The sequence below is a fragment of the Glandiceps talaboti genome, chromosome 6, assembly GCF_964340395.1.
Source record: "Glandiceps talaboti chromosome 6, keGlaTala1.1, whole genome shotgun sequence".
Lineage (NCBI taxonomy): Eukaryota > Metazoa > Hemichordata > Enteropneusta > Spengelidae > Glandiceps > Glandiceps talaboti.
In genome coordinates, this window is record NC_135554.1 from 19,215,592 (window position 1) to 19,232,669 (window position 17,078).

Below are 17,078 nucleotides of genomic sequence, written 5' to 3' on the forward strand. Positions count from 1 at the left end.
ACAGACAGACAGACAGACAGACAGACAGACAGGCAGAGACAGACAGACAGACAGACAGGCAGACAGACAGACAGAGACAGACAGACAGACAGACAGACAGACAGACAGACAGACAGACAGACAGACAGATATTAGGCAAATTGTATAGTGTGAACATTTTCATTATTCAGTTTATATAAATGAAACAATCAGAGATTTTGTAAATTTCAATTAACACAGTGTCAATTTGAAAAAAAAAAATTTCATTGAATATACACCACGTAAGATGATTCTAAGAATCTCATTGCGCTCAAATATGGTAAATTCTCTCTAAAGTGACTCATGGCAGTCAAAGACTTTCATTTGCATATTGCAATCATGAACTCAGGTGTTTTGATAATCTAGCCCAGGAACATGCTTACACACGCTGAGCAGCTCATAGGACATAGCACTTATTTGCATATTACAGTTATGAACACAGATGTATCTTTTTCAAAGTCTAATTTAGTGACATGTTGTACTCACACTATACCAATGATCAGGTTCCCATTCAGACGCCCATCTTACTTTATACTGTAAGTACAACCACATACTAATCCAGCCACATGGCAGTTCCCATGAAGTCTTCAGACATCCGGGACCTTCTGCTGTCACCTTGACATTTTCAGGTGGAAAAGGTGTAGCTGAATTGTTGTGGGAAAGAATTGACAAATGAATACAACTGTTCTAATAGGATGCATTAATATTTGACTTCTAACCCACTCAAGACTGTTATTAAGATATTACTTAGTCTTAAAGATTGTATGATAATGTAATTTGATCGAACATCAGCTCCTGACTTTGTTTATTTCCTGGAATGCCTCGCCCCGGTGTACAGCAGGTATCTTATCTTGCAATCTGATTAAAATCTGATGTGGTGAAAGTGGCTAGATGCCTTTATTTATCTCTATTTCCATGTTTTTGTGTCATTTGTTTTGTTCCAAGTGGGAAGGCAGCGATCACTCGGAACAAAACAAACGACACAAAACAATGGAAATATAGGTAAATAAAGGCATCTGGCCACTTTCACCCAGCTTTCACCACATCAGATTTCATTCAGATTGCTTATATTCTAAATCAGATGTGTCTTAGTAACCCAGCCTCACCGCTGATGGATCACTTCATGTTTTGGAGTCTAGGTAACCGACACTAAAATATGATTGCCAAATTTTCAACTTTTTTTGGATGCAGGTGACTAAAAATGATTTTCCATGTTTACACTGTGGACAATAAAGTTATTTATATTCTATTCTATTCTGTTCTGTTCTGTTCTGTTCTGTTCTGTTCTGTTCTATTCTATTCTATTCTATTCTATTCTATTCTAAATAGTTGTTTTGCATTGTATTTCAGTGTTTTTTTGTTTTGTTTCTCTCGTGCAGAAGTCAGAATATCCGTGTTAGTACTGATAATTATTTGTATATGTTGTTAATTGCCTGTTTTCCGTGTTTCTTTTCCCTTTTCCATAATGCATATTTGTCATATCGCATTGCCCTGGTTTCGTCCTTTTGTGGGGGTGATTTTAAAAGAACTAATTTCCTTAATTAGCATTGTTTCATTCATGTGTACAGAAAGTTTTCATAGATTCAACACAAAACTATAAAAAAAAATGGCATTTCTTTGCACAGAAATATTAGTCTGTAGTGAAAGGCTTGATGATGAGAGGGGAATTATTGAATTTGTGATAATCAAACAAGTACGTATTCACAAACTAGACTCTCTTACATTCCTCGGAGCTTCGCATAGCTAAAATCTGGGTTGTTTTGTATGTACCGATATCTACTGCATAATTGTACTCGAATGTCCCTGTACTGTGCGCCCTCATCGATCACATAGGTCTAACCATTCGTTGACGTGTTAGTGTGAAGTCCGGAGCTATGCGAAGGTCCGAGGACTGTAAGATTAAATTCACAAACATATAAAATATCTTACCCTCAATATCGGCATTAAACGATAGCGAAGTACTTGTTGTTCCTAGATCATTTGATACTCTTAGTGAAACATTTTGTCGACTTCCCAAATGATCGTCAAAAATCTTCAGCAAGCAAGAATGTGTAAAGTTGTGAATTCCAGGACAGTTTGTTGACGTCTGCCTGTCTGGACATTCAGTCCATTCATTACTATGGTGGTCAGATCTGGCAATATAAAATAACACCCAGGGTTACTACATTGAGAAACCGTAGACAAATATAACTAAGACAAGTAAACCTGAAACACAGAACATCGTCTGGACCCGCGTCGATAAAAATATTTACTTTAAAAATTGCTACAGTTCATCATCTCCTACACTCTGACTGCTAGCCTTCGATAAAATGTTATGGCCACATTTTCATTGCTTGAGTTCTGACTGTAGAGTTTCAATTAGGCAGTACGTAGTCTTTCATGTCGCACACGACGTGTTTTGTTACAAATCACATAAACCAAAATATAGCCAAAATATGGTATATAAAATGATACTCGCTTTGAACACAAATCAATGTTCACAGTGCTATAAAGTAATCATAACATTGCATGTGTGCACGTACTTACAAGTGTTTTGTTTGTGTAATTTGTAACAATAAAAAACATTGTGTTGGACGAAAAATCATTGTGCCGCCTAATTGAAACTTTAATAGTCTTTCTGGTTCGCTAGTAAGATTTCTGTTGAGACGTAAGACGTTCTGTCTCTGTTTTATTGGCTCTGAATGTTGACAGTGTTGATCAAGGACTGTAGAAGGCACCATCTGTTGTCAATAATTTTACTTTTTCTATTCTAGCGAAAACGTGAAAAACGTAACTCTGGTATAAAATGTACCTCTTTTATGAAAGTGTTTATTTTCCTTTCGTTTCCGTTTCGTAGTTTTATCTCATGTGTCAGAAACGATCGGTTTATAAATAATATATGTATTAATGAAAGATGATACACATATATTACGAGAATATAAACAGTGAATGAGGTTTGTTGACCTAACATTAACTAACATGGTTTTTTTCTTTCAAGGTTTTAATACGTGACCTGTTTTTGCTTGTTCAGCTACGATGTTCACTTTGATTATCGAAAGTTAAATTATGGCGTCAAAGATCACATTTCAAATTTTATTTTATTTCAAAAACTTTTCTATTTAAGTTCTTTATAATGTAGTATTCCCAGTTTACAAACATTTTGCATTTTACTTGACAGTTTCTGGTGACAAAATGTACAGTAACAGCCGAAAGTATAATCGCGTTTAGATTCAATGATCAAATATGTTTCATAAGAGTCACGTTCAAACAAGTAACATCAACAAAAACTGAGAAAAGTGTTAAAACATCTCTACAATAAGGGATTTTACATCTCGTTGGAGATATCGCGAGATATGCAGATATGCCTGCAACAATGTTGTCAAATATGTCAAGCTTTCGTCATGGCCATGTGCAATGACATTGAGAACCATAATGTTGGTAATAACTGTTTGACACTTTCAGCTTGACCACCCTCACCTGGCTGCTAAGGACGAAAATGGCTCACGCGGGATCTCGTAAGATCTGCCTCCAGACGAAAAACGGTTTATTAGTACAAGTAATAAAACCACAGAGGGGGTATGCAACTAGCTCTAAACTGTAAACAGGGAACGTAATGTTCAAATGACCAAGCTCAAAATAGTATGTATAGATCTGGTTGTGCCCGGACATTTTTGTTTATTACTTAATTACACAAATTGGACATATGTTTAAGTTTTTGTTGATGTTCATGTTGGTCTTATCAAAACAAAATTTTCATTGAAACTGAACGCAATCATAATTTCCACTGTAGTATTCATAGTTTCACTTACACCCAGGATTGTCTGTAGAATGCTTTGTACATGAATGTGTAGTTGGTTGGTATGTTGTGAGTTCCGCCTTCATCCCAAGTACAAAGAATATCATCTGCATTGAATGAATGACAACTGAAATTGACAGCTGGAAATGGTTTCACTGTCAAAGAAATAAACATAGAATTAGATGTTAGAATCCACTCAAAACATGACAGCTATGATTGACAGCCAGTACAGGTTTCACTGTCAATGAAATAAACATAGAATTAGATGTTAGAATCCACTCAAAACATGACAGCTATGATTGACACCCAGTACAGGTTTCACTGTCAATGAAATAAACATAGAATTAGATGTTAGAATCCACTCAAAACATGACAGCTATGATTGACACCCAGTACAGGTTTCACTGTCAATGAAATAAACATAGAATTAGATGTTAGAATCCACTCAAAACATGACAGCTATGATTGACACCCAGTACAGGTTTCACTGTCAATGAAATAAACATAGAATTAGATGTTAGAATCCACTCAAAACATAACAGCTATGATTGACAGTCAGTACAGGTTTCACTGTCAATGAAATAAACATAGAATTAGATGTTAGAATCCACTCAAAACATAACAGCTATGATTGACAGCCAGTACAGGTTTCACTGTCAATGAAATAAACATAGAATTAGATGTTAGAATCCACTCAATAAATGACAGCTATGATTGACAGCCAGTACAGGTTTCACTGTCAATGAAATATAAATAAACATAGAATTAGATGTTAGAATCCACTCAAAACATGACAGCTATGATTGACAGCCAGTACAGGTTTCACTGTCAATGAAATAAACATAGAATTAGATGTTAGAATCCACTCAATAAATGACAGCTATGATTGACAGCCAGTACAGGTTTCACTGTCAATGAAATAAACATAGAATTAGATGTTAGAATCCACTCAATAAATAACAACTGTGATTGACAGCTGGAAACTTTCACTGTTGAAGGGATAAAAAATTTGATTTGATAGGATTAAGGACTTGATAATACTTATATACAGTTTCGTTTACCGTATTCCTTAGACTGCAAGTACCTCAGATACGGCGCGTCGCTCTGCCCTCACCCGGCTTCGTGGGAGGGGTTGACCGATGTGTGAGGGCGCCCCGTCATGGCGTACCTTACAGCCTTACACACATAAATTGACATTTCTTGTTGAGTGGTCTAAGATGAATATCAGAAATATGTACAATGTCATTCAACTTGCACAAAGGTAATTTAAAGTTCGGTTTACCACACCCTCAAGCGATAAGACGAGAACATTATTTAAATTCTGTAGAACTATTTCTACAACCCTCACCAGGTTCATGTAATTACTGATGTATTTGATTGAATATTCTTTGACATAATTTAATTTATACACTTTGTTAATTTATTTGTTATGTATGTTTTTTTTCCTGGTGAAATCAATAAATCAAATATGAATAAATAAATATGAATAAATTAATGATCGGTAGGATCTCTTTGGCTTTCAACAAGCATACATGTAAACAAAATGGCGATATGGTTTGGTTTATAGGGTATCAAGAAGTTTTCTTACACCACTGATTACATGTAAATGTACATGTAATACATACAAAGGTCGTTCAGAAAACAAATCAAATACACATGTACAACATAATAAACACTGTACTGGTAATTGATTTCTTTCAAGGTCCATAAAATTTGTTGATATGAAATAATGAATTATGGTGAACTGTACAGATCATACAGTATGGGAAGAATATAAAATACTATAGCAAAAATAAAAAAAAAACTTTTGGCCTGAACGGCTTCCCATATACGACGATGGATTTTCCTAGAAGATTAAAAGTGGTCTAGTGGTTAAATTGTTTATACGAAATTGTCAATTCAAAACAACTTTTTTCTTTTTTTTAATTTTTAATTTTTTAATTTTTATTTTTTATTTTTTTATTTTTTTATTTCCAAAACAACTGCAAGACAATACAAAGGCAAACAATACATTACATTACAGAGAAAACACAGGACGAACAAACGGAGAGAGGGGGCGAGGGTTACAACTTTATGATCTATGATCTAGCGTGGTCAAATTCAAGCTTCATTCTCGATCTGGTTTTGGAACCATATGATGATACTTTATTAATTATACAAGGCCTATATGACAAAAGTAAACACAGGCGACTGAACATTACCAGGCACTGGGTACGTTGACATAATACCTATTATAATAACGTTGTATTATTTGTCGTTCCTAAGCTTTTTGTTGTTCCGGGGACTCAAGTGTTCCCTGGAACCATAAAAAGGTCAGAAATAAAAACGCTATAAGGCCTAAGAAAATGAATTGTGTGGCTCCAATTACGCTCAATTTTAGAATAGGTGGGCTAGATAGATTTTTTAATTTTATTTTATGTATATTTTTTTTTTACATGTGTAAGAGTCTAGTTCAGGTGTTCCACTGTTTTCCATATGGTCTCTGTTGTTTATCTTCCTATCAGATGTACAGTCATTGTAGATTGGATGAACAGTTTTATATTGTCTTTTTAAGTTGGTGTCAGTTTCCGCATCCACTTTTTCTCATGAGACTTCACAATTTTTGGGGGGGATTTTTTTTTCTCAAATACGTAAAACAAATGTTTAGGGTTGGCAGTGAAAAAACTAGGTGGGGTTGGGTAACTGGAATCAAACAATTATTGTTTTAGGCCTAAGCATTGTAGCTAAAAGGCATGTACATTGTATTGGAGAGAGGAAAAAAACCTGACGAAAACTCACCTCCAACTTTAATGTCAATGTCAGACTGACTTCTATCGCCATTCTTCAACAACACACACGAGTAGTTTCCGGCATGACTGAAGTTGACATTGGTGATAAGTAACTGAGACAAATTTGGTGGCAAAACGTTGTAGGAATCTTCGGGGATTAAATTCGAATTAAAATACCATTGTACATCTGAAGCCGACTCTGTGGAAGTTGTACAGTTCACGAGAATTGTTTCCCCAACTTCATACGTAGACTTCTTTGATGAAATAGCTAAAATAGAATTCAAGTCGATATATCGATAAAAGTATATTTAAGGAATAGTAGGGTAAAAAAAAAGAAGAAACATAGACGCGCGTTGTGGTGACGTAGAACAACCGGAGTATATATTCCATATTTGTTGTTCAATTTCGCTCGTGCATGGTATGTATGATGGTTGTAGTTCCCTCTGAGGTCACGATAACCTAAGGGCATGCACAAGTTGGCATTTATCCAAATCTGTGACCTTACCCTGCTTATCATGATAGTACATGCTGGCAGTTGACAGTTGTTCAACCTTGTGACTGTGACTGCTATATCAATTATACCATGGACAAACCAAGTTATTGTCTTTGAACAAAAAATATGGATTATATAACCTGGTCGTTCTACGTCACGACAACCCGTATAGATCTACGTCACCGGGTCTGCAATGCTCGAAATAAGAGTAAAACGTTCCAAATCGCCATCCCTTCCCCTTTTTTCATAAATTACGCTTGAGGGGGTAGAATTACATATTAATTCTCGAATATTTTTCTTCATTCAGTCAGAAAATACTCGTGACCAAAGGGTTTTGGCACTTGCGACTTGTAGTAACAAGGCCCCTTATTTTCCATGGCTTAACGAACAGATTGTTCATACTACCAGGTCCTGTAGAATTCACTGGTACTAGCATTTTGATTCATTATATGCATAAAACAAGTGAACATGATGTTCCCAAGTACATATATCAACTTACATATGGAAATAAGTGTAATAAGGAACTTGCAATCTAGATTGAGCGTGCTCAGACGTAAAGGACTGTGGGATTATCTTTGGTTATCGTAATACGTAATCTGGAGCTACCGACAAAATACACCTCCCGCAATGGTCAGGGTAACTATGAATTGATTATTTGTGGTTACAAACAATGTAACATTATTGTTTACAATACTAATTGATTAGTATTTATTATCACATTTCCCATGATGCAACATTCAACATGGCGGGTTTGCAAGTTCCCTATTAATAGCAGATTAACAATGTGGCGGCACTTACTTAGTCCAACTGTATCTCTGCATGTAGTAGTAGTAGTAAACAAGACCAGTATGACAGTGGTAACTAATTTAAATGTAATATCCATAGTTAATTGTTCATTAGTCAGTGCTGAAATGTGTAGGAATTGTCCAGTCGATTGATGATATCCGTGTGTACCCAGTCTGAGAAATGAACAAAAACAATATAGAAAACTAGATTACTAGTATCTGGTTCACGCTCTGATTAAAATACGGTCAAGGAGAATGCTGGTTTAGTTTTACTTACTCTAGTACCCTACTGGGTCTAGTACACGTCTTCTTGGCTTCAAGTATAAACAACAGATGAATGTAAAGGTCAAAGACAGTACTGTAACAGTAGACGTGAAATAATAGAATGGTAAATATTTAGCTAATCATTTGCACATATACTTCCCAGTGTGCAACCAAAGTCAAATATGGCGAACTAGTCTAACGACTCTCATAATTTAAAACAGAATCAAATACCACTCTACATCTATGAAGTATGTTTGAATGTTAAAATATGCCAAGGTCATCGGGATTCTTTTCTCCCCCCCCTTTTTTTTTAACAACCAACGGTTTTTGTACAATAAACCTGGACGAGTCAAATAAGATGTCGAGGTGCCAAATAAGTTGTTGAGACGAATCAAATAAGATGTCGAGTTGCCAAATAAGTTGTTGAGACGAATCAAATAAGTTGTACATAATAATGGCCCTAATAATGCGCCATATAGCATCCTTTCATTCAAAAATGGCGAATGTCCTATACATTGTGAGAAGAATCAAAACGACAACTTTTGTACATATAAGGACCAAAATTAAATCTAATGTCAAGAAATACACAGAGAAATATTCTTAAAGAATATACTAAGAATGAAAAGCCACATAGGGGTGGTGGTGTTTCAAGTGAGTGCAGAAGAAGATTGCCCCCCCCCCCCCCTCAAAGACCTTTCGCAAAATTTACTGATCCACCCCTTCCTTTGTCATTGGATTATTCGTCGTAAACCACAGCCTCTTTTGCGACACAGTCCAAGACTCCCGGCTCCAGCAGAGGCTTCCTTTTGCGAGAATGTCTTATCTTTCTCCATACGTAACAGTAATGGGATCTAACCAGTGAAAATATGCAAGTATTTGCATGTGTACCGAGATCAATATTTTAAAACCAGAAACTAACGTAAGATTCCTAAAGTTCAATGACAAAGATAAACAGACGTAAGAGAGATATCTACAAACTTTTCGAGACTAGCTGGTGTTTTAAGACTTGTGTACGTATGACGTAAATTACAGCATTGAGTATAAAAACAAGCTTTCTCAATGACGCACGTTTACCCATGTTTTCCTATTAAAATGACACACCAGATTCTTCGCATTTCCAGGTCATTGATATTTTCAAAATACTCAGATCTGACATCCTATTAGACCTTAAAAAAAACTGTGTGGTCCCGGTTACCTAGTTTTTCATTGCCGACCCTAAACATTTTTTTTACGTATTCGGGGAAAAAAATAAAATCGCGGAAAATTATGAAGTCTCTCAAGAAATAGTGGCCAGGATGTAATTTCCAAGCTTTACAAGACAGCACCAACATGTAAAAAGCAACTACCTAGGGTTGAGGGAGTCATTGGGTTTTCCCCCTGTCAGATCAGGAGGTTTTTTGTTTCTACATGTATTAAGGCAATTTTTAGGTTATTCATAGCCTTTGAGGCAATATTTCCAAGCTTTGAAAAGCTAACGTAAATGTAAGTTTTAAATGAGTCATGTCACATAAAAATGGGCCTGTAACATTGGTGTAGGGGCATTAATATTGCATGTATAGTAAAGTCACTGGTATGTTCAGGTGGTCATACCTAATGTAACTAGTGTCTAACAGTAACGGGAATCTGGTGAGATATGGTGATTTGTAGTGTCAATAACATGTAGTGTCCGAAATAGAAAGTGTATTAATCCCCTCTGACAAGTTCATACTGAAGAGTAGAACAATTTAGATTAACTTCTTTTATAAACTATCTATGGAGATTACCATTACGAAACGTTCTAGTTCACCTTTGCCCCAAAGTGCAATATAAGGGACGCATTGATTGTGAAACAGCCAAGCATTTACTTGATATGTTCTGTAATTAGTGTGGTAGCTAGGTAATACATGTATATGTATCTGTATAGTTAAGTTTGAACTCTTATTACGTGAAGTTATATAAAAGAATTGATGTAAGAAACAGGGACAAGAACAAATATTTACATGTACCACATTTTAGACAAGGCTATATGCCATTGTAGAAATGGATTTTTTGATTCCATCATAATCCAAAACACAATGACCCCCCCCCCCTGCCAATTTCAAAAACAGGATGATCCCCACCACCACCAATCCACCCCCCCCCCCCGACCGAAGAAACTGACCAGTCTCTAAATGTGTACGTGTGGGGCATGTAGAAATTATCATGTTTAGCGGAAACACAAAGTGCCAATGGGCATCAAATTACGGTTGTCGATTTTAATGCACCATTCCAAAGTTTTATATTTTCCCACTCCTTTTATAAGCAACAAAGAATCAATTTAAGAACCAGTCTGAAAAAAAAACAGCACTCATTTCTTTTCAAGAAAGAATGTGTTCAATTATTAAAACCAACAGACTTTATCGGGAATCCCCCCCCCCCCCCGGTTCTGTTAGACTCGGAGAACGTGGGAGATTGTCATGTAATCGCCGGCCGTTTTCTGGGAAGGAAGTTCTAGTTATAGCTCAATTGTTTAGTTCCTTTACATGTATATTTCCTGACTTGTACATCAAAACACTGAAGTATACAGTACTTGAAAATACACAGTGCATTATAAAGCAAATACAATGATTTGTTCCTGGACAGGATACGACGCGGTTTGTTTTTTTATTCTCAACAAACCTGTCACTAAATCTACTATTTATGACTTACTGTTCATTTTATTTAGTACTTTAGAGCAAGTGTGTATGTGGGGCAGATGCCATATGCTTGTTCATGATTGGCTCTGCAGTTGTCTTCACTGAAGTGTGTGTGCGTGTTGGGGGGGGGGGGGATTTTTGTGTTTTCCCCCCAGATCTGCAGACTGCATTGGCTGGACAAACACGAAAAACAAAGACCGACGCGAGGGTGATGCGCGCGCTGACCAGAATTTCTCATTTTTTTGGCCTTACAGGATGTCAAACATAATTACCGGTTACAACTGGTGATACTACCGTGGCCGATGACGACAAATCGGTCTTCTAATTCAAGTGTCGGTCTTCTAGTTCAAAAAACCGGTCTTCTAATTCAAGTGTCGGTCTTCTAGTTCAAGTGTCGGTCTTCTAGTTCAAAAAACCGGTCTTCTAATTCAAGTGTCGGTCTTCTAGTTCAGGTGTCGGTCTTCTAGTTCAAGTGTTGGTCTTCTAATTCAAGTGTCGGTCTTCTAGTTCAAGTGCCGGTCTTCTAACTCAAGTGTCGCGTCCATCTTCTCTTTCAAAAGTTTTCTATACTATACTATACTATACTATACTATAATATACCTAGTGATAATGCTGTGCCATGATTCGCTAGAATCAGTCACGTGATAGGAAAATAGAATGACTATTTCCCTAGGGAAATAGTTCCATCAACTTTCACATGGTCATGTGACCACCGCGCGTTCACAGCACGTCAAAATGGCAGCTTCTGACTATGTCGTCTGCCACCTCGAGTTCACAGCATGAGGTATATTATAAAACACATATTGCCTGGCCTATATTCGGGCTATAGCCACCCGTTCATTACCCCCTCGTGTCTGTGAGTTACCAGAATCACATGCTATTTCCCTCGGCCTTTGGTCTCGGGAAATAGCATGTGATTCTGGTAACACAGTCCCTCGGGTGTAATAAACTGGTGCTATAGCCCTCATGGCCAGGCAATATGTGTTAACTATACTATACTATACTATACTATACTATACTATACTATACTATACTATACTATACTATACTATACTATACTATATACTCTACTATGCTATGCACTATACTATACTATACTATATTATATACTATACTACACTATAGTGTAGTATAGTATAGTATAGTGTAGTATAGTATAGTATAGTATAGTATAGTATAGTATAGTATAGTATAGTATAGTATAGTATAGAAAACTGAGAAGACGGACGCGACACTTGAACTAGAGGACCGACACTTGAATTAGAAGACCGACACTTGAGTTAGAAGACCGACACTTGAACTAGAAGACCGACACTTGAGTTAGAAGACGGACACTTGAACTAGAAGACCGACACTTGAATTAGAAGACCGGTTTTTTGAACTAGAAGACCGACACTTGAACTAGAAGACCGACACTTGAATTAGAAGACCGGTTTTTTTTAACTAGAAGACCGATTTGTCGTCATCGGCCACGGTATCATCGGCTACGGTACTAGAAGACTGTCACTTGAACTAGAAGACCGACAATTGAATTAGAAGACCGGTTTTTTAATTAGAAGACCGGTTTTTTTAATTAGAAGACCGACACTTGAACTAGAAGACCGATTTGTCGTTTTCGGCCTCGGTATCATCGGCCACGGTAGATTTCACTTAGAATTATCATTAATATGTAACTCTTCTTTTCTGAAATGAGATGCTATATATATATATATAAAGTTAATCACTGGTGCAATGGAAACAAACTTACAACTTGTATCGAGAGAAAAAAAAACTACGTCATAAAAAACGTCTCCACAATCCCCCTCAAGCAAGGAGGCCTTTGTATCGGCAACACTTCCATAGAGGTGCGTTGTCTGCCATTTATCTATGCGATCCTTCCTTTACTTGGAATTCCCATATAAAGAAGTAAGAATCACAATCAGTTCAAAAGTTGACATTCGCTAAAAACACATATCATAACATAACATAACATATCATAATATAACATAACAAATAAAAACGCTGTTCAACGGGCAACTAAACACAATACTTGGGTAGATAGTTAGATTTTTTTCTTTAAATTAATATCAAAATACTCTTTTCCCTTTGATTAATATTATTGGATTTGTCTTTTATTTTCTTTCTTTCACACCATACTTTGATAATTTTATTTTTTTAAACCCTCGTTTTTTAGATACATATGTTCACATGAATTGCTTAGGAAACTATCGAAATACTGAAAATAGTTTTCAAACTAATCGCGCTCCGTAGCTAGCTGATCTCCATGTACAATTGGTGCGGTATATTACATGTAATAAACCATATACATACATACATACATACATACATACATACATACATACATACATACATGTCTATGATCAGAACTGTAATGGGTTTACAGTTATTGACCCCAATCTGATTAAAATCCGTGCATTGCTATCTTACCATCGTTATTTAGCTTGAATTGACCTTCGTAGTAGTACATGTTTACGTTTTTAGCCTGATCGCCTCCGATCAGGCTAAAAACGTAAACATGTACTACGAAGGTCAATTCAAGCTAAATAACGATGGTAACAATGCACGATTAGCCGACATCTACATCGGATTTTAATCAGATTGTTATTGACCCCTTCCTGTAGATCAGCGTAATGTTGAGTCATTTGAGGGGGCCCGTGATCAAATTTGAGGGAATCAGGTTTTTCTAATCCGAGTTACATAATTATCACATAAACAACGGATATTCGTATAAATCGTAACAGTTCTTTTTAAACGGGACACGGGTCAATATGAGACGTTATTTTATGTTGTCAATGAATAAAAACATACCTCATCTAGTATACATTGTAATTTATGTATGTTGAAATGAGTGTAACATTTCCATATATTTCTCTATGGCCATGTCAAGAGTAATTTTGGGGTACACCCAATATTACGTCATAGCATTACGTCACGGCACATATGTCAAAGTTACTCAGCTCAGGATATGTAAAGATCTTTGAGTAAGTACAACAACATTATGTAATTAAAACGAAACCAGAAAAAAAACTTTCAGAACTGGTCGATGTCCCAAATCGAAATTATCCACCGTCCATCCATTTTAAATTAAACTCTACAAATAATGTGCTTATCATAACAACATTCATAACTGTTTCCTCTAATGTCGCCATTCCAAGGAAAGGATCGATAAAAAATAAACAAAATGGGGAAAGTAAAATAAAGACAATCCGCGCTTTTTGTCGTAGAAGTTGGAACAATGAATCAAACGTGTTGGCAAAATTTTACAACCAAAGTTCCTCGAAAAAGGTGCTTACAGTATTCATTGACGACAGATTACCCGTGAAAGTTCATACACTACATAATCGTATTTTAGTTAGTCAAAGTGACTATCAGATTTACTCTGAGTTTGCTGTAGGATGTGTGGACTTGGTTACTTACATCACACATATAAAACTGTACCATAGAACAGTTTGCGGCTTTGAATTTCGAGCAACAAATTTAGTTATTTCCAAATGAAAATTCGTCTGTGTGTGTATCAAAAGCTAATTAATGTAATACAAAGTTAGTTATTGATAGTATTAGAAATGGACTTGTTCGCGACAAGTGATTTTCAAAAATCACTTAAAGTCTTCTCCCAATCATAAACTTATAAATATTGGATGTAGGCTCAGTCACCATTCAAAGCCATAATGTATGTATGTATGTATGTATGTATGTATGTATGTATGTATGTATGACAACGTGTTCTTACACATTTGTCTTGACAATGACAGACAAAGTTACATAATTCTGGAGTTTATAAATAGCATAGAAATGACTTCAAATAATTTTAAAAAAACAAAACAAGGTGAAGTAATCGAGACACGTTGGATATATTAGAATCCAACTGACGAATTTCATGTCCGACACAGAGGATAACTTTTTACAATAATTTTGGTCTGAGGGGCGAGATCAATAGTTCGATGTAGGATAAAAAAAAAACTAAATTATTTTTCTTAGGCCTCAGACCCCCACCCCCTTCTTACTAAATTGGCCAAAATTGAGAAATGTTTGAGGCTGCACAATTAATTTCCAAATTAGTATGTAGTATACGTAATGTGTGCTACTATGAATAGAAAGCCAGTATGCAGTGAGTAAAAATAGTTCTTTTATATAATAGCAAAAATTCCTCCATTTCTCAATTTGACCTTTTCAAAGAAATGTCATTTATTTAGGGGTACAAGATATCCATTTAAAGTAAAATCGATTTTTGTAGGATGAGAGCTAAAATGGCTCAACCCCCCCCCCCACCCCCAAATTATAAATTTATCCTACATTGAACTTTTGATCTTGCCCTGAAATGACATGGGTTTTTTCGTGTTGTTGAAGCAAAAAAGGGCAAGTCAACATAATGAGGGTACGAGAAATTCATTAAAATAAACAAGGCAAGATTAAGCTATGAAATGAAGGGATGGTAACACACTGGTACCACCACCACCACCACCACCACCACCACCACCACCAACAACAACAACAACAACAACAACAACAACAACAACAACAACAACAACGACGACGACGACGACGACGACGACGACGACGATAACGGTCACGGCTTTGTATTACTGTTGAAAGTACGGCTTTAGTTTTGAAAATACTAGACAAGTCAATAATCTAGATCTGTTGCATTCACCACTCACGTTCCCGCGTAAACTACAGACGAGAAAGTGTCTTTAGGAGGCAATTTTTTTTATCAACTTTTGAATCGATACATATTATTATTGTAGTTATTAAATCCTATTGCAAGGCAAATAATTGTTCACAATTTGATTATTAGTCACATTTTTATCGATTAAATTGAAAAGAAATCGGTTTTCTTTTACAACTAGGCCCAATACAGTACACAATTTAAAATAATCAAGGTTAGGTCTTATTTTTGGTCAAAAATGCCACTAATTGATAATCTATTGTTAATTATATTGTTCCAGTCAAAATTATTTTAAATGAACAAAAAGGTTTTAGCTATCAACAAGAATTTGTTCACATATTTTTGACGGGGAAATGTTTTTGGACTAAAAAGCGTTTGAGCACAACTACATGGAGTGAACGTCGGGGTCTATATGTGCACAGATAAAGCGTACAACTTTGTCGAAAACTGAATAATTTGAATTACGAAAATTCCCCGAGGAAAATACCCTTTATCGTAATAGGAATTTCAAGAACTGCATCAGTACAGAATATGTAGTAAGAGACTTACCTCTACTCACAGCTACTAGATGTCTGTCCGGCTACGGTGCTTGTTATTTGACAAGTGTTGACTAGCCCGCGTCACACCGGTGTATCATCCACGGGCTGATGAGTATTTCCACGGAGTGTGTAATAATATCTTTTCTGAGAAAGAAGGAAACTCTCCTAGAGTTTATCGCGGTATACAATGAAAACCTATAACTTGAATGCTAAAAATAACCTATATAGAAATGATCATGTGTCAATAAAACTATACAAACTCGATAATATAATTGTTTGCAGATACGATAAACTAGAATATTAACTATAAATGACCATACTATAGTATACCATATTCGGCATTCGGCATTTTCGGCAAGTTGCTTACAACCGATTACCTTAACGTTTCAAAAATCGAGTGATTGTAGCTCGAATTAGTGTAACATGTAACATTTTATTGAAAATTACCCAACAGTTAAGAATTTTAATTGTTTATTTATTTATTTATTATTTATTTTTTGGAGGGGGGTTAAAGTGTATGTATTTGTGTTAAGATAATTTAGGGTGCTGCACCGTTATGGTTTGCTGCATCTCTATACATGTATTCTCAATGTAGGCTAAGAAGGTATGAAATACTAATAATGTAGACACAACTTCTAAACAAAAACACATTTAATTTCTAGAATTTAATAACGAAAGAATTTAATCTAATCTAATCTAATCTAATTTCAATTAATTAATTAATCAATTAACTAACATTGGTACTGTAATATTTTTTTTACATTTTAAGCGGCAATCTGAAAAGTCCGTTTTATAGTGATTTAGTTTCTGTACATAAAAAGAATGATATACGTCGGATGTGTCTTGACATTGTATGTGATAAAAATTGATCAAGTTAGTTGGAAATGTGTCACGCTGTATAGAAGTTCGTATGGATATTACTCATTTCGTAAAATTCAATGGAAAGTACACAGAAAATTGTGTATAGAACTGTCAAGGGCACAGTTCCGATTAGATTCATAGAAAAAAAGTTTGAGGATAAACTGGCAGAGCCCGGTATAAAATAATGCGGGGTTTGTTTTTTTCTGGACAGTGTTTTTGATTACCCTAAGTCTAGTTATGGGTAGCGTGCCATAC

The 17,078-nt window shown here is 35.7% G+C and overlaps 1 protein-coding gene across 1 annotated transcript in view; it reads right to left on the bottom strand.

The window, feature by feature from the left end:
* The window catches only part of LOC144436407 (interleukin-12 receptor subunit beta-2-like), a 25,632-nt gene extending 9,586 nt beyond the window's left edge, over positions 1-16,046 (bottom strand). The window contains exons 1-6 of the mRNA XM_078125206.1: positions 15,973-16,046; positions 7,853-8,013; positions 6,572-6,829; positions 3,807-3,948; positions 1,948-2,150; positions 505-662 (exon numbers count right to left, since the gene is read on the bottom strand). Coding sequence (XP_077981332.1) covers positions 505-662; positions 1,948-2,150; positions 3,807-3,948; positions 6,572-6,829; positions 7,853-7,937 — 846 coding nt within the window. The 5' untranslated portion in view covers positions 7,938-8,013; positions 15,973-16,046. The remainder of the gene's footprint in view (positions 1-504; positions 663-1,947; positions 2,151-3,806; positions 3,949-6,571; positions 6,830-7,852; positions 8,014-15,972) is intronic.
* Positions 16,047-17,078: the final 1,032 nt, after the last annotated feature.